At 44.2% G+C, this 24,506-nt stretch overlaps 1 protein-coding gene across 2 annotated transcripts in view; it reads left to right on the plus strand.

Annotated features, from left to right (window-relative positions):
- PAPSS2 (3'-phosphoadenosine 5'-phosphosulfate synthase 2) overlaps window positions 1–24,506 on the plus strand; it is a 67,533-nt gene that overhangs the window by 16,327 nt on the left and 26,700 nt on the right. For both annotated transcript variants that reach the window (XM_044915997.1, XM_021696085.1), the window contains exon 2: window positions 24,203–24,320. In XM_044915997.1, coding sequence (XP_044771932.1) covers window positions 24,203–24,320 — 118 coding nt within the window. The remainder of the gene's footprint in view (window positions 1–24,202; window positions 24,321–24,506) is intronic.

Genomic DNA, 24,506 nt, shown 5'->3' on the forward strand with positions numbered 1-24,506 from the left:
CTGGCTCAGTTGGTGGAGCATACAACTCTTGATCTCAGGGTCATGAGTTCAAGCTCCACGGTGGTGTAGAGCTTACTTAAAAAAAAAAAAAAAATGGCTTGGCATCTTGGAAGCAGGGTAAATAAGAATAGGGAATTCTCCTCCAAGCCTTCTCACCAGCCTGTGCAGAACCAGCAGGGAGAGATGCCAAGCGAATTTCCTCAAGAAAGCTCTTTGTGCCTCTTTTGGACCATCTTCATTTTCATAGGTGATATAATTTCAAAATTTTGTAGAGTAGAACCTCTTTATCAAGTTACTACTAGAGGCTTATCTGCTATCTCTTTATAGGAAAACAACATTAGCTCTATAAGGTTTATGTTATTGCCTCCATGTGGACTATACCTAGAACCAATCTATATCTAAGGCTGATTGATTCTAGGTCTGCCTGCCAAGGATGGTGATAAAAAAAAAAAAATGTGACCACAAAGTTGAGAAACAATCATTTTATTTAGCTATACTTAGTGTTATGAATAAATATAACATTTTAATGTATGTTTTGAGAACTTATTTTGAAAAGAAATGATTTGGTGAAGCAAAGATTTAAGCATAAGAGAATAAATTTGTGGGGCGCCTGGGTGGCTCAGATGGTTGAGCGTCTGCCTTCGGCTCAGGTCATGATCCCAGGGTCCTGGGATCGAGTCCCACATCGGGCTCCTGGCTCAGCGGGAAGCCTGCTTCTCCCTCTCCCACTCCCCCTGCTTGTGTTCCTGCTCTCGCTGTCTCTGTCAAATAAATAAATAAAATCTTTAAAAAAAAAAAAAAAGAATAAATTTATAAAGCTACAAGAAGAAAACATGGATCTATTATAGTCTCATAACCTGGAAGACCTTTCTAAGCATGACGCAAACTCAGATATCACACACACGTACAAATACAGGTTAATATAAAACCATTTTTAAAATTACATGCCAAAGGTTTTTTGTTGTTGTTTTTTTTTTTTTAATTAAAACAAAGTCAAAAGATAACAGCCAGGGTGGGGGGAATTTGTAACTCATAAGAGACATAGGGCTGTCTTCCAATATATAGATAGCACTCCTACCAAAAAAAAAGAAAAATCAGCGATCAACAGAAAAAAATGTGGTGAAAGAATATGAAATTCACAGAAAAAGAAATACAGATGGCTCTTAAACATATGAAAAGGTGTTCAATCTCATTCATTAGCAGAAATACAAAGTAAGAGATTTAATTTTTCACCTATCAGATTGGCAAAGGTAAAAACTGAAGGCGACATGTTGTGTTGGCAAGAATATGAGGAAACAAGCATTATCCTACGTTGCTAGTAGAGGTGTATATTGGTACAGTCGTCATAGAGATGTTTGGAAATACCTGTCAGAATTAAAATAGAGCATATTTTTTGAGCTAGCAAGTCAAATTCTAAAACAAATTCTTTTCCAGAGAGATCTTGCAAATGGGTAAGATAATATATGTGCAGTGATATTCTTGGCAGCATTTTGTAATAAAGAGTTGGAAACGACCTAAATATCAATCCATGGAAAGATTGTACATACTCAGTACTAGTTTGTTATTATAATATATCCATAGTACAGACTAATTTGCAACTGTTAAAAAAGAACGACCTATCCCCTAAATGTACCAATATGGAAAGATCTCCAAACACTTAAAAAAAAAAAAAAAATAGTGCAAAACAGTGCCTATACCCTGGTAACATTGGGGAGAAAAAAGGAACAAGATACATACAGTTATAAATGACTAGAATATCTCTGGAAGGATACATAGTAAGCTAATAGTATCATTGCCACGAGCAATGAGTAGGTAGGTAGGAGATTTACTTTTCAAAAACAGAAAACTGTATCTATGTACCTGTCTACTTACCTACCTACCTAGATAAGGTGTATAGTTAAGACCTGTGAAGGGTCTGTAATTTTATCCCACTTACCATCTAATAAGTTAGCTTGTCATAGTTTCAAGGCAAAAAACATAAGACCCGTGGGTTAGGGACAAAGGACTTTATTACTCATAGCATAGTAAGCAGTATGAACATTAGTATATATATTGGTTTCTCTTGCCCCCTCTCCCATGGGGGTGAGTGACATGGATGCATCTAGATGGATACATGCACAAGCAGTGAGTTACATTACAGGAGAGGAACTCTAAGCTTAGGGAACCTGAACCTTTTAATAATGGGCAATAGGCAGGCTGGCCCTTTGCTCTGGACGGAGATGCTCTCTCTATAATCCAAGGCTATTCCCTCTACAAACATCCTTGAAAAGATAGTCTGGAATAAACAGTAGTTAGCCCCCCACTCACATGATGTGCAGAGACATAAGAGACCCACGGGGAATTATTTATCTCTTATTTATTTGTAAACCTGGACACGCATATACACATATGCGTGTGTGTATATGTGTAACTCCTGATATTTTGAGGCTTTCAGAAGCTAGGTTGTGTAGAGAGTGAACTCATTGGTCGTATTAGTAAGCCTGGGTCTGATGTCACCTAACTGTGCTTAGATCAAGGTCATTATGGCCACAAACTCCACCCTTGGCTCTGGTCCACTCTCTGCAGGGCACCTCATTGGTCTGGAAAAGCCCCAGCTGAGAGAGAGAGCATGAATGAACCAGCACAAGCCATTCTTCACTAGGATAGCAAACAACAGTGGTCGCCTCCTTGGGCACGTGTGGTACTCTCAGATTTGGGAATTAGACCCACTCATCTCTTTAGCACTGGAGTGAGCCTTCCTTTCGTCTCATGCAGCTCAGTTTCACACTGAAATTAATTTTAGACCTGTGCTATCCAAGTCTGAATTGAAAATGGGCAGGAGTGGGTGGGGGGTGGTGGCTTTCTTGGTTTTGGCACCTGGATAACAAAGTACCCCGGGAACAAGCTGTCATTCATCAGTGGAATACACTGGATTTCTGTCTTGTGGTTCTGAGTGGGCCGGAAGGAGTCACGGTGGAGGAATGCGCTAGCACCCTGTTAGTCGGTGCCGCGCCCCTCCTGAGTTGCCCTGAATGCCCTGTATTCTGCTCCAGCAGCAATACCCATATTTTTAAACTTTATGGAAGGGTAATATACATACAGAAAAATATATAAATCTTACCTGTACTGCCCAGTGGATTTTCATAAACACACCTGTGTAACCAGCACCTAGACTGAGAAACAGATGCTAACCAATTCCCAGAAGCTCCTTCCAGTCACTGATTCTCTCTCCCAAGGTCACCAGGGGACTAGTTTTGCTTGGTTTTGAACTTTATATACATGGAATTATATATGATGTATTCTTCTATGTCTGGCTTCTTGTGCGCCAAGTTACATTTGTGAGGGTCATGCATTCTGTTTGTGTGTGGCTGGTATTTGTCCATTCTCAATGCTGTGTCACAGTGATTCTCAACCAGGGATGACTGAGCATTAGGGTGTTGACAATGTCTGGAGACATTTTCTGGTTGTTACAACTGGGAGTAAGGGGAAGGTCGCTGCTAACCATCCCAAAATGCACGGTAGTCCCCCACGACAAAATATCCATAGTGCCAAGGTTGAGAAAGCCTACTGTATAGTATTCCATTCTGTGAACATACCACAATTGATTTACCCACACATTTCTTAGAGCCTCGGCTTCACATTCGGGAGCATTGTACGGCTCAGCCCTGGCTTTGAAATCCTTGAGACCATGCTCACCACAGTCTTTTCAAAATAAAGACACTATCAAACAGGGGATGTTTCGCACTTAGGGTAAGTGTTAGAGTCAAGATGAATTATTGTGTGTGGTCTTAGTCACCGACAAAAATGGTGTATTTTGGAGCCAATACAAAAATTTGAAGAGATTCTGGGTGAATGAAATGGGCTAACTCAGCGTTTTCATCAAGCAATGAACATGTGAAGGGACGTCCTTAAATACGGCTTTCTTGAAGAATAATCTACATATTATAAAACTCATCCAATTTAAGGATTCAGTGATGTACAATTCAAAGATTCCTAGGAAGTTTACAGAGTTGTGCACTCATCATTACAATCTAATTTTAGAACATGTCCATCACACCCAGAAGATTCCTTGTGCTCATTTGCATTGCTCTTGTTTCCACCCTGAGTCCCAAGAACCAACAGTCTACTTTCCGCCTCCAAATATTTTCCTTCTCTGGATGTTTCCTAGAACTGGAATCATATAATCTGTGGTATTTTCTGTCTAGCTTCCTTCACTTCGTAAAACGTTTTCAAGGTCCATCTGTGTTGTAGCAGGTGTCACTCATTCTTTTTTATGGCCGAATAGTATTACAATGTGTGGATGTAGCACGTGTGTATTTGCAAGTTGGTGGACATTTGGGTTGTTTCCAGTTGCAGGCTATTGTGAAAAGTGGACATGTAGTATTTTGAAGCATAGCGAGGTAAATGGCTAACACAAGTAGGCTTTTGAGGATAATTTACACAATTAAAAAACAGAAGCAAAAAAACCAGAGGATGATACAAAGAGCATTAGGCTAACAGGGAAAAGAGACTTCTGACATTTACCTCTATAGACCCTAGCATTTTTGAAGGCATTTTATAACCAAATTACAGGGGCAGCAAAACTCCGCCTTAAAGGGAAGGAAAATATAGAACTGATTGCACTAAGAGAAGTCATTAAACATGCCATGCTTTTTAAATCACATGTCTATCACATCAATTCAAAGAAATTCAAGTTTATGTCTATCTCCAGGTTCAACACATGCTCAATATGAAAGAAAAAAAGAAAAGAAAGAAAAGAGAGAAAAGAGAGAGAGAAAGAAAGAGACGGAGGGAAGAAGGAGGGGTCAGGAGGGGAGGGAAAAAGAAACACAAACTAAAACTTTTGCTCATCTGATCCAGGTTTCCATTTTGATACCAGATCTTCTATTAAAGATCTCTGTTTGCTTAGGGTTTGCTGAGGTAGCTTGTTTCTGTGGGTCTACAGAAGAGCAAAGCATAACGCCCCACCCTGTCCCCCAGGCTTGCCCACACAAATCAACAAAGGGACAGCTTGTGAGGAAGGTACACAGAATCCAGTCAGCTGGGCCTTGAAGCCGATTTTTCCAGTTGAATCAAGAAGACCCTTGTGTTTTGGGCAGAGTTTATCACCAACATTTGAACAAGGCATCTTTATGATGTCCTGCGAAAGGATTTCCTAGGGCTGCAAAACCACCTTCACTTAGTGGGGGTTGTTCTCCATTCTGGGGCCAGAAATTTCTGATGAGTCCTTAAGATGGAAAGCATATGCTGGATAATCATGCAGGATATTTGTATTCGAGGGAAGTTACGAAGTATGGCATCTAAAAAGATGTTTGCAAAAGGAACACTGAAAGCAAGCATGAAGGGGTGAAGAACGATTGTGCCGTCGTCCACATCAGGCCGGCCCATCAGGTGAGGCTGTTGCTGATGGTGTTGGTGCTAGAAGATGCGCAGAGCTGAGGGGTGGGACGGGGTTGGGGGGTGCTCTGCAGGGCTCCCTCTCTGCAGGCAAGAGGACGGGTGTGCATGTCCTCAGGAGGAGGAGGAGGGACCTAGAGGACAAGCATGGTCAGATTGCGAGGCTGAGGTGGAGCTGAACCAGCCCACCGTGCTCACAGTCAAGCTGAGGCTTCTGGAAACCTCTCTTCCTCACCCCGGGGAGCGGGGCTCGAGGGAAGGAGGCTGCTAAGCCCAGTGATGCAGTCTGCTCTCCCCATACTCCCGAGGCAAGAACACCGTATTCCCAATCGTGTAGCCTCTCCTGTGCCAATGAGGCCCAGGAGCACGATACAGCTCAACAGTGGGGGCCTTGTGCGTGTCTGGGGGAATGTGCTTTACCCTCCCCGTGTTTCCGTCGGCCCACGAGAACCCAGCAGAGCTCTGTGGTGTGAATTCGAAGGACTTGTGCAAAGGTGCTGCATGATGATCCTGCAAGCTTGCCATCGGGAATATTTTGTCCTCGTGTGGATTCATGAAGGTTTAAACACAAGGTTCGGGGAACCAGGCTCCCTAAGAGCTGCCCTGAGGCTTGTCCACTTCCTCAGATGCAGTATGCCGCATATAAGGCACAGAAGCAGAAAAGCAGGGGATTGATAGCCTGCGTAGCCATTTTTGGATCCTTTTCTCGTCCCATTGTATCAATGCACGTGTTCCGCAAAATGCAGCAGAATCGAGTTGTGCGATTATTTGAATGCATGATCGATGAAGCCTGTCCGGTTACTCCCGTTAAAAACAAATCCTAGTCGTGCCCCCCAGGACCCTAGGCTTTGACTTGACTTGACAAGCCGGGTGATTGCTGCTGGAGCGTCCTTCCCTCTGCGTGTGTGATGTTACATGTGGACCGTGTCGTTGTCCACGGAGGGGCTTGCGGTTCCAGAGGCAGGCCACATCCCTCAGGCTGTCCCCCCGGCCCGCTGGTGCTTTGTGCCAGTCGTCCGGCGGGGGCTGACGAGCCATCGCGACAGGCCCAGCTCACAGGGTGACCGGCCAGCCACCCCGATGTCCGCCCCGTCTGCCAGCACCACAGATGATGTTGCTTTGCCCGTGCTGGAGCTCCCGATCACTGCCCTCGGACGGCACGCGCTCCTGTCGTGTCTGGCCTCCCGCCGCGTTGTGTTTGGAAGACCCGTCCTTCTTGTGTGTCGCCGAAATTTGTCTGTTCTCACTGCTGTGGAACATTCTATTGCGTGACTTCCTCACCACACTCCTGCAGAGTGGCACTTGGGGGCCTTGTAATATCGACTCACCATCCCGTGAGGTAGGTGCTACGGGGAAACTGAGGCTTGGCGCAGCTTTCAGATTTATTGCCCGCAACTTAGGCAGGTCACTGCGGGCCAGCCAGTGAATCCTCGGTGCCTGACTGAGCTCCGTGGTGAAGCAGCTCTTGGGCCCGATTGCCTTCCTTCTGTCCCCTGTCCTCCAACTGTCCACAATTGTGCAGCCGTGGGACAAAATCTCTGTCACCGGGCCGCACATGGACCCATCCCTGCCCCTGGAGCTAAGCTTTGTGCCAGGGCTGAGTTTACTGTCCTCCCCTAGGTGGCCCCACTAGTTCACCTGACATTTCTGATTCTCTGGTAAACCCGGGGTACACTGGAGCTGGGCCCCCCATTGCAAAAGCACATTTAAAAGCTGGGTCAACTCTTGAGAGGAGAGAGGGGAGTTAGTGTATAAGTGTTTAGATTCCACTTTTGTTGGGTGGAATATGAAGAGACCTAGGACTGTTTGGGTTTTTTCTTGTTTTTCCTGTATCGAGGAATTCTTTTTCCTGCATTGAGCCTTCTCTGGCTATTCACAGGAAAAGAAATATTAACTCTCATTTCTGTTTTTGTAATGTATAAGTAGAGGTTACAGATTAACTTAAAAAGAAAGATGAGGACGCCTGGGTGGTTCAGTCGGGTAAGCGTCTGCCTTCGGCTCAGGTCATGATCTCAGGGTCCTGGGATCGAGCCCCGTGTCAGGCTCCCTGCTCAGTGGGGAGCCTGCTTCTCCCTCTCCCTCTGCCGGCCCTTCCCCCGTGCTTGTGCTCTCTCTCACTCTGTCAGATAAATAAATAAAAATTAAAAAAAAAAAAAAGAATCTCCTAGGCCTTCTGTAAAAATTTAAAAAAAAGGAATTTAAAAATAATTTAAAAAAATTAATTTCCCAGCCTTGGGTCAGGAACCAGAAAGTTGATGATGGGAGGTCAGTTCTTGGCATCTTCTGGGAAGGAAATAGAAGGGCTCAAAGAGGGCCACCGATTCCCAAATGCCATCCTCTGTGGGAAACGAGATACTCCGCTCCTTCTTCTTTCCCTGACCATTTCAGAACAGGGCAGGAGTTAGTTGGATCTTTGGCGAGATGATGGCCAGATATCACGCACCCCGGCAGGCAAATCGCACACTTTGTGTCCTGCCCTGGAGAATAAGAAGTAAAGTTGGCTGCTACCTTCCAATGTGGACGGAAGTTTCTGTTTGTTTGAATGACAAAGCTGGTTGTGTAGGTATATACCACTAGGTTAAAGCAAAGTTTCTTTTCGAGGCATTTTATCCAAGTTACATGTGCAGGCTCTCCTCTGTAGAACTTCATCCTTCCATCCTTTTCTTCCAGACACTTTTTTCCACTGTGGAATCTGTGAGCCTTGCAAGGTAGGAGAGTGGCAGTTCTCAAAAAAAAAAAAAAAAAAAAGAAAAGAAAAGAAGGCTATTTTACTCTTTGGTTAATAGAGGAGGAGGGAGCAGCTACTTGGGACGGTCTGAGCACAGTCTTGAATCCTGAGGTTGACTTCTCTTAGCCCCGTGTCTGCAGACAGTCCTCCCCATGCCCGGCCGCACAGCCTCCCCCAGCCCATGACCCTGCTCACCACCAGTTTCAAGGTCATGTGTGAAGGCTGCATGTTCTTAATATGGCTCTTAGGCATTGCTGGAAAAGATTATCAAAACTTTGAAAGATGATGAAATTTCAGAACTGGTGAAACTTTCATCTCTCCAGACAATGCCTACCATTCTCCCACCCTGCCCTTGTTTCTAGCAGCCAACAGTTTGGAACCAAGACTTTTAAACCATCCTTTCCCTGTGACTGACACCAAGGCTTTCCTTTGAAAAGGCTTTCGAAGGAGAGATTTTTATAAGTGGAGTATAAAAAAAGGAATGAGGAACAGAGACAGACATCCTCAGGGTTCAAATGTGTGTGATAAATGCAAGGCTAGCCCTCATTTTCTACAAGGAAAGCCCTAGTAGGATGCCAGATAAAATACAAGATTTATTGTTTATGTGATGAACTTCACATAAACAATAAGTTTTTTCCCTCGGTCTTGTTATTTATTTATTTATTTATTTATTTTTATTGAACCATAAGTAACACACGGTGTTATATTAGTTTCAGCTGTACAATATAGTGATTCAACAGTTCTGTGCATTACTTAGTGCTCATCATGATAAGTGTGCTCGAATCCCCTTTATCTATTTCACCCCTCCCCCCTCACTTCCCCTCTGGTAACTGCCAGTTCTCCACATTTAAGAGTCTATTTTTTGTTTGTCCCTTTTTTTTCTTTGTTCATTTGTTTTATTTCTTAAGTCTCACTCATATGTGAAATCATATGGTATTTGTCTTTCTCTGACTTATTTCGCTCAGCATAATACCCTGTAGTTCTATCCACGTTGTTGCAAATGGCAAGATTTCATTTTTTTGATGGCTGAGTAATATTCGTGTGTGTGTGTGTGTGTGTGTGTGTGTGTGTGTGTGTGTGTACGCCACATCTTCTTTATCCATTCATCTGTCAATGGACACTAAGGTTGCTTCCATACCTGGTAGTGGAATTCCTGGATTGTAGGGTAGTTCTATTTTTAATTTTTTCAGGAACCGCCATGCTGTTATCCACAGTGGTTGCACCAGTTTGCATTCCCACCAACAGTGCACAAGGGTTCCTTTTTCACCAAATCCTCTTCATCACTTGTTACTACTTATTTTTTTTTAATTCCAGCCATTCTGACAGGTACAAGGTGATATCTTGTGGTTTTGATTTGCATTTCCCTGATGATGGGTGATGCCGAGCACCTTTCCATGTGTTTGTTGGCCACGGTATGTCTTCTTTGGAAAAATTTCTATTCAGGGCCTCTATCCATTTTTTAATCGGATTTTTTGAGGGGGGTGTTGAATTGTAAAAGTTACTTATGTTTTGGATGTTAACCATTTGTCGGATATATCATTTGCAAATATCTTCTCCCATTCACTTGGTTGCCTTATTTTGTTGACGGTTTTCTTCACTGTGCAGAAGCTTTTTATTTTGGTGTAGTCCCAATAGTTTATTTCTTTTATTTCCCTTGCCTCAGGAGACATGTCTAGAAAAACGTTTCTATAGCCGATGTCAAAGAATTACTGCTTATGTTCTCTTCTAGGAATTTTATGGTTTCAGATCTCACATTTAGGTCTTTAATCCATTTTGAGTTTATTTTTGTGTGTGGTGTAAGAAAGTGGTCCAGTTTCATTCTCTTACAAGTTACTGTCCAGTTTTCCCAACACTATTTGTTGAAGAGACTGTCTTTTCCCCATTGGATATTCTTGCCTCCTTGGTGATAGATTACTTGACCGTATGCGCGTGGGTTTATTTCTGGGCTCTCGGTTCTGTTTCATTGATCTTTGTGTCTTTTTCGTTTGTTTTTGCCAGGACCATACTGTTTTGATTACCACAGATAAAATACAAGATTTTCCAGTTACGTTTGAATTTCACATAAACAATGGACAATTTATAGTATGTCCCAAATACTGCATGGGACATATGGTATTTTTATTTTTCGAATCTGGCAACTCTGACGGGGTTTTCAATATATTTCCAGCATGATTTCTTTTTTTTTTTAATATTTAATTAATTTATTTATTTGAGAGAGAGAGAATGAGAGAGAGCACATGAGAGGGGGGAGGGTCAGAGGGAGAAGCAGACTCCCTGCCGAGCAGGGAGCCCGATGCGGGACTCGATCCCGGGACTCCAGGATCATGACCTGAGCCGAAGGCAGGCACCCAACCAACTGCGCCACCCAGGCGCCCCTTTCCAGCACAATTTCAATCACTTAAATGTTTTGTGAGTACTTTGCAAACAATGGGTAGGCTTGGAGGCTGTCTCAGGAGGCTAGAGAGCTGACCTCGTGTGTCTCATTTCCTGCTGTACCCACAGCTCCTGGCACATTCTTGGGCATATAGCTCGTGCTCAATGAATGTATTTTGAAAAAAATGGAAGAAATAAATGACGTGCAGAATATGATAGATTTGTGATTTGTGATGCTTGTAACCCAGGTTGGGTGGAATGCAAGCTCACATATGTACAAAGATCGTGTCCTAAACTGTCTTATTTTGTCCTATTTCAGGTTTTAATTGGTTAATTTACTGACTAGACTAGCCACTTAGGTAAAGGAACTGGAATCTGGATACATGAAAGATTACTCCCACTTCAAAAAGCAGTGAAAAGGAAATTGCACACCGTTTTATCTGAGTTTGGTGTAATCTATTAAATTATCTGATTTAAAACTGCTCTTCTAGATGTAATGTCACCTACCTTCCTTCATACGCTTGTTTGTTCTAAAGTTCTAATCAAATGAGTTGTATATCTTTAATATCCTTATTTCTAACAGGGTTGAATTTGATCAAGGGGAAGATGGATGTGTACTAAGTCGTCAGGTGTAACCTGGAGCCTTACTATAAACTAAAATTATTGTAAGCTCAATCTACATCGTTCTTCTAAGGAATTTGTATCTCATTACAACACTTTATTTACAATAGCACTAAATAAAAAGCTAATTAACCTGTATTTTTCCAGAAATAGGCATGTGGTGGGCTCCTGGGTGGCACAGTGTGTTAAGCATTAGACTCTTGATTTCGGCTCAGGTCATGATCTCACAGTTGTGAGACTGAGCCCCGTGTTGGGCTCCGCACTAAGCGTGGAGCCTGCTTGACACTCGCTCTCTCTGTGCTCCTACCCCCGCTTGTGCATGCTCTGACTTTCTCTCTCTCTCTCTCTCTCTCAAAAAAAAGAATTAGGTATGTGGAACTTCTCACTGTCATTACAGTTTGTTTTATTATTTTTCAAAATGTAGTAAAACAGACAAGTGCATTTAATATAATCATAAATTCGCCAAATCTCACGATTTGTAAGAACTTTAAAGGTACTACTTACCATTGAGTTTATATATTGTCTCTCTCCTTCAGAGGAAAATCCTTAAGAATCATAGAAATTTCTAAGAAACAAAAACCCAACCACTCTTTTTTATTCAGACTTTTTTTGTAAGACCAAAACAACCCTGTATTTTTCTTACTTTTCTTTTCTTGCTTGAAGTAGTGCTGACATTCAACCCCACCAATCATGTCCAAGCTGTAATATAACCAGAAACATTAGAGTCGCAATTAAAAGAGAAGATTGATGAATTTAACCACATTAAAAACACTAACTCTATGGTGAGCAACATCGTAAGAAAGATCATAAGTAACACCAATCATAAAGTCAAGGGACAAAGAACCAACGGGAAGAGCTCCTATAAAACAATTAGGAAAAGACTAAGAATGCAGTAGGAAAATGGGGGAAGGGTATAAATGAAAGTTTAAAAATAAATAAGGAAATACAAACAATCCTAAACATAATAAAAGGTATGTAGCATCACTCAGAATAATAGAAATTCAAAGTACAATCATATTGAAATACCATTTTTTATTCATTAGATTAGAAGAAATCCAAAAGTCTTGATAACATAGTCTGTACAAGTTCCAGAACCTGGAACTCGTGTATTGATGGTGAATATACAGTGTGGTATAATTTCCAGAAATACAAATCTTCTGTGGAGAGCAATTTAATTATATGTATCAAAATTACAAATGACTATACTGATTGACCTGGCAATCCCCCTTATAAGAATTCATCCCATTGACATATTTTCACATGTGGAAAATTAAGTATATGGCATTTCATTGCTGCATTGTTTGCAGTAGTAAAAAATTGGAAATATCTATCAAAAGGGAACTAGGTAAATATATTATGGTATATCCGTACTGTGGAACACTATGCTGGGGTACAATGAATAAGAAAACTCTCTGTATTGATGTGGAAAGATTCACCAAGGGGCTCCTGGGTGGCTCAGTCAGTTAAGCGTCTGCCTTTGGCTCAGGTCATGGTCCCAGGGTCCTGGGATCGAGTTCCGCATCGGGCCCCCTGCGCAGCGGGAAGCCTGCTCCTCCCTCTCCCACTCCCCCTGCTTGTGTTCCCTCTCTCGCTGTGTCTCTCTGTCAAATCAATTTATAAAACCTTAAAAAAAAAAAAAAATTCACCAAGGTAGATCTGAAAAAGCAAGATGTGTAAATAGTGTGGAAGGGAGGATTCAACACATATCTCCATGGTTTAAGTTTTATTTCTCTTTGCGTAAAGAAACTGTCAGGATACACAAGGAACTGGTAGAAGGGGTTACCTGTCTTCAGAGGTGGAAGGGGGGATGGGTAGAAGCAAGCCTCTTCTGGGAACCTTTCTTGCAATAGAAAGTTTGTGAGTCACATGGATGTTACTTATTTAACAATTCAGTATTAAAAAAAGAAGAATGTGCATGGGCCCAGAAGAATGAGACTGCTTGGACTTCAGGGGGAAACTCAGGGGTCCAGACCAATGCGTGGGTAGAATATGGAGGTATGGGGTGTGCGGGGTGAAAGGAAAAAGTGCGCATGTCACGGCGGAGGGCCAGCCACAGAGCTGTGTCAGCCCTGCTGGGTGAGCATCAAACCCAGCGAGCAAAGATGGTTTCTAAGAAGTTTTAGAATGACCAGCTGGTGCTTTGGCTGATGCCCTGGAGAAGGAGAGGACATCGGTCCATGTGCCCAGGAATGGATCTGGGGTAGAAATGCCCAAGTCATTCCCAGGAACCAGATCTAAGGAAATAGGAGTGGGGGGTCAGGAGTAAATGTTATGAAAGCAAAACCTGTGTTTTCGAGAGCCCAGACTGTATCCTCTGAAAAAAATGGCTTCTTTTAGGCGGCATGTATGCACGCTTACCTCTTGTCAGCCAGCCCCAAACACAGCTTTGTAAGGAAGCCATGGTAATTTCCAACAACTCATTTGCCCCCTATGGTTTTGTGACTAAATTGAGCTTTAAGAGCCTCAAAGATTGCTCAATTCGGAACAAGAAGACTTGGATTTAGGAATCTATGTGACCTTGGGTAACACACCGAACATCGTGGAACCTTAGTTTTGCCATCTGTGAAGTGGACACGATGAGGGATGCCATATTCTGAAACTCTTAGTTTCTGTGACACGTCAGGGACTGACCACTGCAGATACTTTTACATGTGCTTTAGTTCATAGGCACAGTGATGCATTTTGCACACGGCTGAGAGGGCCCTGTGCCGTCTGCTCTGTGCTGAGTCAGAAATGCAGAGCAAGAGGGGTTTTTATAGCTGGAAACCAGAGGAGAATGCCCCTGAATTTTGAGGGAAATCGTTAGATTTCTTTCTATACTCCATGTTTCGTGGCGGGGGAAGGCTGAGCAGAGGAAAGCCCTAGGGCTGTCTTGATAATTTTACCTGTTATCAGTCACTTAATTGTTGTTATTATAATTATTTTTTAGTAATAAGAACACTTAATTATCGTTAATAACAACTATTTTTCTTACTGTAGCTAACATTTAGTGAGGGCTCAACTGTTGGTCAGGCCCTGCGCTGTTTCGTGTGCATTTTCTCATTTAATCCTCCTGACAGCTCAGTAAGGCAGTGACTATTAAATAGGAGTCATTTTACAAATGAGGGATTGAGAAGTCAAGTCATTGGCTCAAAGGCATGGAGCTGCCAGAACCAGGGCGCATGACCAGTCACTGCCCTTGCTCTTCATCTTCTTCAAGGGAACATACCTCTAGTCTAGGGAAGTGGGGTGGGGGACCAGAAAGTCTATTTATCTGTATGGTGATTTTTTTTTTTTTTTTTTTAGATTTTATTTATTTATTTGTCAGAGAGAGAGGGAACACAAGCAAGGGGAGCGGGAGAGGGAGAAGCAGACTCCCCGCTGAGCAGGGAGCCCGATGCGGGGCTCGATCCCAGGACCCTGGGATCATGACCTGAGCCGAAGGCAGATGCCTAACCGAATGAGCCACCCAGGCATCCCTGTATGGGGATTTTTTTTTTTTTTAATATTTTTTTATTTATTTGAGAGACAGCTCGGGGAGAAGCAGAGAGAGAATCCTCAAGCAGACTTGCCGCTGAGTGCAGAGACTGTGTGGTGATTTTTAATTAATATTGTTGAATTCATCTGCCAGTACCAATAGGTGTGGCTACGCCCCCAGTCTGTAACGGTGCCAAGATTTTGAAAAGATTTTTTACCATTCTTCTCACCCATCCTCCCACCTTGGCTGCTCTATTCTTCCCAGAGTATTCCAGTCCCTGGCTCTCTACCTTTGCCCATAATAGACATTCGAATAACAAGCCATATTTTACAAACTGTCACGGGCATGACAAATTAGTTTGAGTGAAAATAGTTAATATTCATTCAGTAAATCTGAAACCCCTACAATATTCCAGACACATGGATTCCTGGACAAACGTGGGTAGAGCGGACTCTACAGAGCTCCTAATCTGGTGAGGCAGACAGACGTGTCAGCAAATAATCACAATTAATATGAATTCTCTAACATAGGTTAGCATTGCCTAGATTTGCCTACGCATTAAAATCCTCTGAGGCGCTTTTAAAACCAACCAGCCAACCAACCACAGTTTCTTGGGTCTTACCCTAGACCAGCAGAATCAGAATATCTTGGGGTTGGTCTTGGGAATCTGTATTTTGAACAAATACTCCTTGAGAGTTTTATGATTAAGTTTGGGAAACGAGCTATCAGTAGAAACAGGATACTGTGGGGCAGAAGAAGCCAAGTCCATCCGTGGTTGGGAAGATTAGCCAGAGGCCCATAGCAGTGTCTAAGCCAGGCCTTCAGGAGTGAGTAAGCAGACACGTAGAGAAAAGGACATTCCAAGCAAGGACAATGTGGGGGGAAGCCTAGAAGCATGGAAAAGGCTGGTTCTGGACTCATGCCAGGGTTCAAGGCCAAGAAGGGCAGTAGGTAGTGCTGAGAAAGGTGGTCATGACCCCTTACTAAGGGTGAGGTCTGTGGCCTGATTCTAAGCAAGAGAATTAGACTCTGATGGCAAAGGAGAGGCCGACCCGGTGGGGAGAGAGGCAGGGGGTTCAGTCTGAAGGCTGTCAGGGACGTTCTCACCAGCGATTAGCTCACTAACAATAGTGGGATGGCTTGAGAGGTAGTTCTCAGCCCAAACTGACTTAGTGGTAAATTGACTTTTTTTTTTTTTTTTAAGAGGGAAGGCTCAGTAGGATGACTTGTAGCTTAGCAGATGGAGGTCATTCCAAGTGTTGAGGGATGTGAGCAGAGGCACAGGGGGTGATGACAGGGAGATGGATTCTGTCGTGATCATGCTGAGTTTCAGAGGCACCAGGGAACCATATGTCCGGGGCATTTGGATATCTGAAGATAGAGATTTGGCAGCCCACAGCATATTGATGGTAGGCAAAGCCCTGGGAATAGCTGAGAGGCGCTCAGGGTATACGAAGGAAAGGCAGAGGCTATCTAGGGAGCACTGAAGAACTCTGGCATCTAAGGGCATGGTTTTAAACACTTCTCATGCAGTGATTTATTTAATCTGTTTGAATTGACTGCTGGGCATCAAAGTCATGTTGCAATGGGTTGGAGTCCTGTACTCCTAATAATAACGACAGTGAGTCTCGAGAAAGGCATTAATCTGGCTCTCTCCCAAATGCCCTCTGCTTTGTTCTTCTTCACAGAAATAGTTTCTCTCTGGGTGCACTCTTTTTTTTTTTAAGAAAAAAAAATTTTTTTAAGTAGGCTCTATGTCCAGCGTGGAGCCCCATGCAGGGCTTGAACTCACTGCCCAGAGATCAAGACCCTGACTGAGATTAAGAGTCAGACGCTCAACTGAGTGAGCCACCCATGCGTCCCACTCTGGGTACACTCTTGATGGTTGATGGGGAGATGGGGTCTCCTGATGTCAGTTCCCATCCCCGAGTTCTCTTAATTGAATCATCAAGAATCATCAAAGTAGTATGCATAAAAGGACTTGAGCTGGGCAGGAATGACCACACCAAAGTTTGATGATTCTGTTTATCTCAGAGCATGATGGGTTTAGTGACCTTTTTTTTTTTTTAAGATTTTATTTATTTGAGAGACAGGGAGTGAGCAAGTGAGAGAGAGAGAACAAGCTGGAGGAGGGGCAGAGGGAGAGGGAGAAGCGGACTCCCGCTGGGCAGGGAGCCTGATGCGGGACTTGATCCCAGGACCCTGAGATCATGACCTGAGCCAAAGGCAGATGCTTAACCGACTGAGCCACCCAGGCGCCCCTTTAGTGACCTTCCTTACCCTTAGGAGCCCACCTCACTGTGTACAGACTATAGGCAGTATAACAGATGGATTTTTAATTCAATTGTGCTTGTTCAGAGAGTAAGCAAGCTTTCCATGTGCAAGCTTTCTTTCTGATGAACTTTTCAGAATGGTGATTTCAGGCAATTTCAAGCTGAAGGACTCTTTTAGCTCACAATAATATATATATTTTAGTTGGCTGTCTTGGAAAAACAGCGGAATAATCCACAAGAGGATATGCTCAGAAAGTATGTGGCCTGTTTCACTTATTCAAGCAATGGATTGAATTGATGTCCAGTTTAATATTTTACCAGATTTCAGTGATGGGTAGGATTTCAGCACCAACTGGAACGCATTGGGTCCCCTCAGCTTAATTGAGTCTCCGAAGATATGGGGAACTCACCAGAAACCATAATCACAGATTGTTTCACATAGTTTGATGCAAATTTCAAAGGATGTTTTACAAATGCACTTGTGAGTGGGAACTCTGTTTATTTTAACGTGCGGGCTGCTTTGCCTGTGCTCTGGAGTCACATCCTGAGAAGACGCGGGGCACGGCGGGAGTCGCTTTAGGAAGACTTCAGCACATGACATAAAGGTGCCCAGGACTGAGTTATGAACATACCACTTTCTCAAGGGCTGCGAAGGCTGTGTGCCCACGAGGAACGAGATATTGCTTAAGGATGTCACATCAGTCAATCAGCTGACAGGCTATTTATCACCCTTCTATCAGTCACTCAACAAATATTTACTGAACGCTCAGTAAAACCCAAGTACTCCACATTTGCTACCTCTTTTTTAATTTTTAATTTTACGTGAGAGAGAGAGCGAGAGAGAGCAGGGGGAGGAGGAGCGGGAGAGGGACAAGCAGGTGGGGCTCCATCCCGGGACCCTGGGATCAGGACCTGAGCCGAAGGCAGCCGCCCAACCGACTGAGCCACCCAGGCGCCCCGTCCAATAATGGTTTTTGACAAGTGATTTAAATTGCTCTTCTCGGGGCGCCCGGGTGGCTCAGTCGGCGACGCGGCTGCCTTCGGCTCAGGTCCTGATCCCGGGGTCCTGGGATCGAGCCCCGCATCGGGCTCCCTGCTCGGCGGGGAGCCTGCTTCTCCCTTTCCCTCTGTCTGCCGCTCTGCCTACTTGTGCTCTCTCTCTGTTAAATAAATAAATAAAAATCTTTATAAATAAATAGATAGATAGATAGATAGCTTTTCTCAGGAACTTGTCAACTCACTTGTCTCAGTTTTCACAACTGGTATTTTGACAGCGGCTACCTGATAGGGCCGCCACCTTCTAACTCAAGAGTTAGCATAAGAATTAAATACATTTCATTGTGAAAGTTGTGTGCATGGGACTGGATTTAGCATGGTCAGAGGCTCATCCAACATCTCTGTTTGCACAGAATGCCATAGAACCATAGTTTCCTCCACGTAAACTCCTTTAAAACATATCTGTTTTGAATCTAGTGACACGTCTTCAGTCAAAATTCCCCTATCTCTCAGTAACCATGGGATTGGAATTGAAGCATCCATGTCCAGTGGGTTGTGACTGCGTCGAAGTTGAGTTAGGACGGCCTTCTTGCTGCTCAGCTGTTTGCAGACTTCACTGGTATTGTTAGGGCCCTCCTCTGCGGGAGATTTCCACCAGTGGCTTTGGCTGACTCAGACTCTGCCTTACCAAACAGGACGTACAGAGGAGCATGCAGGGGTTCCCATTTGTGATATCAGTTTGCAAAAGCTCCATGATTCTCTCCATAGGCATTTTTTTTCCTCTGAATGAAATAAATAAACTAATCTAGCGGGGAAAAACAATGAAATTGCAAACACAAGAAATCAGTTGGACTATTTAGAAACAAGTATTAGGGTAGCCTGGTAACTTGGTTTCGTCCTTCTGGGAAATGGCCATAAACAGTGAGATCTATGAAGTAAGTAGTTCACCACTTTTAATACTCAAGCATTTCATTTTGGGTTATATGTCCCAAGGAAATAATCTGAAAGGAAAGAAATATAAATCCACATTGATAATTGTAACACATTTGAAGCTCCTCATTTGAAGTAATGCAAATGAAGTGAGAATGATTTTTTAACTACTACATTATTATGTAGGATTGAAAGCCTGGATAGGCATTATCTCTAGTCCTGTCCTGCAGAAGTCACACAGCTGGGGCTGGAAGCCAGGAGCTCAGTGTAGGCAGAAGGAAGACCTGGACTGGGTCAGGAAGCCTGGCTCTGGGTCTTGCATCTTCCAGGTTTGGGACTTTGGCCCGCAGTTTCCAGATCTGTAAGTGGGTCTCAATGCCCAGCCTGCTTAGCTCCCAGGTTTTGAGCCGCGCCTGAGATCATGCATGAGAAATGCCGCTCCTGGTAGCCTGCAGTACTAGAAAAGGCATCTTGAACAGACTCAGGGAGGGGTCCCCGACAGACCAGGGACACCAACAGCTCAGCAGTGAGCGTTGAGTTCAAAGGGACAGAGTGGAGTTGCAGTTTGTGTTTGTGCTGCGTGGGAGGCAGGAGGGTGTAGATGAATTCAAATCCACTTGCTTTTATGCAAAAGTCAAAAAAGCCTTGGAGCACAGGGAAACCCCTAACCTTGCGTATGGTTTCCTGCTTCCTGGTTCCGCCGGAGCCCTGCCTTTCACAACAGGCTCCCCGTGACACATGGCTTGGACCGGGCTCCGGGAGGCCCCGCCCGGCCGTGATGCCATCCCTCGTCTTTTCCCTTTCTCCCAGTCACGCAAAGTCAAGGCTGAGGCTTTCTGCCATCACCTAGCCCACCCTACCCGGAGTTCCAGAAGCTCCTTGGGCACCCCCCTCCCCTCCTGCAGCGCCAGTGGGACTGGGGGGGTGGGCCTGGCAGCGGTAGCCCTGCAACCCCGGGCGGGGGGGTTGCTGTGTGGCAAGGTTCCCCTTCCTCCCCCCCAGTAGCACGGGAGGCTGACCTGGGCCAAAGGCCATCCTGTGCTGGTAACTGAGGGCTCATGACCAAGACGGCCAGCACGGGAGCGGGGAGTCTGGGGTACAGGGAGGCTGCAGGCCGGTTAACTGGTGAGTACACCTCGGAACGGTGTATTTCCTGGCTGGACTTTGGGGTCAAAGAGAAGAATCACTGGAGCAGCAGTGGCAAGGACATCATGTGTGTGTAACTCTACACCCCAGGCACAGTACTGTGCTGCCCGTTGCCTGATCTGCTCCTGAGCCCCACCTGCCCAGACCTGCCTGAGAGGAGACCCAAGTCCCTAGGATGCTTCTCGATCTGGGTGATTTAGACAAACGACCAGGATTTCCCCGGGCTAGATTAAATGCCACCAGGGCCCGTAAGGTTCACCTTTGATACTTTATGTAGAAGACCATTTTATTTCGTCCTTTTGGCCACCGTATGAGGAAACTATACTTGGCCCCGTTTTACAGAGCAGGACTGGAGGCTCAGGGATGTTACTGACTTGCCCAGGAGGCCACGAGGCAGGTTTCAAATCCAGGTTTGCTGGACTCCAAACCCATACTCATGCTACTCTTATGCATGCTGGAGGGAGTTTTTCTGGGTCAGTAACCTGGAAAAAGGTAGGGATGTTTGCCATATTTTATTTAGACACCCAGAATAGAAGATGCCACCAACTCTGTGGTTTCCACCAAGTGACAGTGTGAGGTGCGGTTCTGAGGATGTGTGTTCCATTTATACACACAGGGAAGCAAACATTTTTTTTTTCTTTAACGTGTGTTTTGTTTTCCATAGAGAGAATTCTTTCTCTGACAGCCACTCTCATTCCAATGCTTAGAACACCATATGCTCTTTAGAAGGCAGTAAAGGTTTCAGCAAAGCAAAGCAAAGTTTTTGGCTGCCCTGCCTCTTTGCAGTTCAAATATCATTCAAAATACCTGCTTCTATTTTGTTTGCCTTTGGAGAAAATCAAAGGTAAATGTAAGATAAATAAGAAGCAAAATACTGGGGTGCCCTGGGTGGCTCAGTCGGTTAAGCATCTACCTTTGGCTCAGGTCATGATCTCAGGGTCCTGGGATTCAGTGCTGCATCAGGCTCCCTGCTCCGAGGGGAGCCTGCTTCTCCCCTGCCTGCCATTCCCCCTGCTTGTGCTTGCTCTCTCCCTCCGCTCCCACCCCCTGTGTCAAATAAATAAATAAAATCGTAAAAAAAAAAAAAAAGAAGCAAAATACTTTCTGCTGAACAAAAAAGCCCAGTACCTGGCCATCTGAAAAGATTTTGTTTGTCTCGACATTGCTGGAATGATAGAAATCCTGTACAAACACCCATGATGAAGATTCAGCTAATAAAAATCCAAAAAGTTCAGAGGTGAACTCTTAACCACTATAGTGGTGGTTCTTTCCTGTGGATTCTGAACAGTTTTTGAAAACCAAGCCCTTGGTTGGGGACGCAGTTTACAAGATCCTAACAAGTTTCCACAGATTAACAAAGTTTAAAGTTTATTCTGGATCTCTGCCTGGAGGGAGGGAAAGACAGCCAAAAGAGAGGAAAAAAACAATCTTTGTGGACAAATGAAGCTCTGGTGGGTGTTCAGTTGCCCAGGTGAGCAGCCACCCCTTAAGTCAAGTATGCTGTGATTGGAACCCGAGCCCTTTTTTGGAAAAGGCAGCAGGGTTGAACAAGAGAATTCCACCATATGAGTCTTGGTATATATTCTCTTGTTTGCTTACTTTTTTTTTTTTTTTTAATGGCTCTTTTTTGGTGTGTGGTAAAATTTACATGTAACGAAATGCCTATCTTAAGTATACATCTGGTGAGTTCCAACACCTGTGTACCTCAAACCCTTTCAGGACAACTGCTGTTCCGACATGGTTGGGGTGTGTGTGTGTGTGTGTGTGTGTGTGTGTGTGATCTATTTTCCTGTGGATGGTTACTTGGCTATTTGCGGTTTTTGTCCAGATAAAGTTGTACGCATCTTTTTGCGGATATATATTTTCTCTTGAGTAAATGCCTGTGTATGCAGTTGCTGAGTCGTGGGGAAGGTAAATGATTAGCTTTATAAGAACCTGCCAGGTTTCTCTCCGGGATGGTTGTCCCACTTTATACCTCCACTGTCAACATGAGAGCATGTCCTCGTTGCCATTAGATTTAGCAAAGGCGTCTCATGTGGGTTTTAATTTGCATTCTCTTATGACTAACGACACTGAGCCCGTCATGTGCTTTCTGGCCATTTGTGTATCTTCCTTGGTGAAGTGACTGTTCAGATTTTTTACTCATTTTATTGTTGAGTTGTGGGTGTTCTTTACATATATCTTCATATGGTATACAAGTATGTGTAAGAGACCCTCTGCAAAGGGCGTGGGACCCCAGTTACTTGATCTTTTTGCCTGTATTTCCCCCCAAAGTGATGCTGGGGATCCTTCTTGGTTTAACACTAGATTCCCAGTGCCTAGGATGGTCCCTGGCAGGTAGTAGGGGCTCATTTACATGAACATTTGCTGAGAGAACCCATGAATGAACAGATGCACTGACTTTGGGGCCTGATATCCAGACATAATTTCCTTGAATAAAAAGCAGTGATTAACAAGGAAACAGAGAAAAAGGCAATGTGACTGTTGTCCTTGAGCTATAAATGACAGACACTTGGCCCAAAGGACTCGGGATCCCTTCAGGGGATTTGTTCAGCCCGAGGGAATACTGCTAGAATACCTCCTGAGCTCATCTAATTTGACCTCATTTATGAAGCTTCTAGTGCTTCTTGGGTTCTGACGGAAGCATGATCAGCGCATTTGCCTGAAGGATGATCAGTGCCTCCAGCCTCAGAAGATTTATGTAACTTCGCCCAGCTGATCCCACCTGTGCCCTCAGCACCTTCCTTTTGGCTCCGTCGGACCCTGGCAATGCCCGTCTCCTGCCTGGGCTGTGCCTCTGCTGGGTTCCGGGCCCTCCTGGCGGGCCCAGCCCCCCTGGTGGGCGCCGCCTTCTGAGCCCCCAACGGCCAGCAAGGGGCTCCTTCACCTTGCTCTCGAAACCATTTTCCCGGCCTCTCCTGTTGTGGGTATACACACTCACTAGTCACCGTCAGCACCCGTTTGGGAAGAGAACTTGGCCTTTTACAGAGTATGTTCCCACACATTATCTCCTGTAAGCCCCCAAACAGTCCTAGCTGTATTCCCCTTTTTGGTGTTTTGGTTTTTTTTTTTCCCCAAATGAGCCATAAAGAAGTGATTTAATTTGCTCCAGAATATAAAATGGTCCACATGTGGCTCAGAGTTTTCTCTGGGTCTTGCTCAAAGAATATTGATGCCGTTTTTTTTTTTTTTTTTTAAGCTCTGGTGGATTTACATGTGTGTCGTTTAAAAGGCTCCATAGATTTTTACAGTTCAGAGACTTGGATTCCATCTGTCAACAGAAATTCAGTTACCACACCAAAGACATATAGGAGTTGTTCCCAACATTTTTATTTAACCATCATGATGGGTTCTCCACACCCCCCACCCCCCTGCCCTGGGATCACATGCTATTTTAGAAATGTCCACCAGCAACTGTACTTATTGGCTTGTGTTACCATTTTTATTCATCAGACTCATAGCATCCAGAGTTTAGGATCGGGATCAGATAATCTCTGCCCTTACTGGCTGATTTTATTGCAGCCAAAATAAAGATATTTGAGATTTGCATTAGCCTCCAAGACTAATAACTGGCCCATTTCTATTTCTGCAGGGCTTTCTGAAAGATTAAAAGTTCACACTGACCCTTGGGAAAGTGGAAACAGAGTGTAGAGCTTGAGAAGAAGTAGCCTCATGCGCCGTACCTCGCTCAGGGACTGTGCTTGAAAGACATGTCTGTGTGGGACCAAGATGGTGCCCCTGACTCAGTGCTTTGCTCTGTGATCAGTGCCTCTCCCCGGCTCCGTACAGAGTGGGGCTCAACCAGCCCCTCCCCAGGACTTCCCCGGGGGCTGGATGAACTGGGTTGTTTCCTGTCGACTTCCATAGGATCTGGTAGAGAACATGCACTTACGGAGACAAAGACATTCCCTTAACCATTACCTAAAGGTGCACATTTTTAAGTGTCACAGAACCCAAACTTTTACATCGTGTCAATAATTGTCTCATTCAGATTATACTTTCAGAGGGTCATGATGGGTATTCTAAAGGCAGTGTCTTTTTCTGATTTAGTAGAATTAATAAATGTCACTCTGTGTGCCAATCATAAAAGAGGGGTTTCGGTTAGGGATGGCTATTACTGTCCTCTGTTATTTTATTATTTCTGTATACATATGTGTATATATACTTATTGTATACATTCTGTATTATCATATATAAGTATAGTTATTGTATTATTATATGTATCCATATTGTATTATTCTTCTAGGTATACCTATTGTGTTATTTCATTCACACAGTATTGGGCTTGGTCTTGTTTTGTAGGAGAGCCAGCAGAAATCCACCAACGTCGTCTATCAGGCCCACCACGTGAGCAGGAACAAGAGAGGGCAGGTGGTTGGCACAAGGGGAGGATTCAGAGGATGTACCGTGTGGCTGACAGGTATGCCACGTTGATACTTTTTTTGTTTTAATTGAAAATTGATGCGTGACATACAATGTTAAGGAACGTAGTGTAACACATGATGTGTTTACTTTAACACTGGCATGAGGCAGAGAGCAGTGGTAAAAAGCCTGGCCGTTACCCCTACTGCTGCCATGAGTGGGAAGAAGGCCCAAGATGGAGACA

Source organism: Neomonachus schauinslandi, chromosome 6, assembly GCF_002201575.2.
Source record: "Neomonachus schauinslandi chromosome 6, ASM220157v2, whole genome shotgun sequence".
Lineage (NCBI taxonomy): Eukaryota > Metazoa > Chordata > Mammalia > Carnivora > Phocidae > Neomonachus > Neomonachus schauinslandi.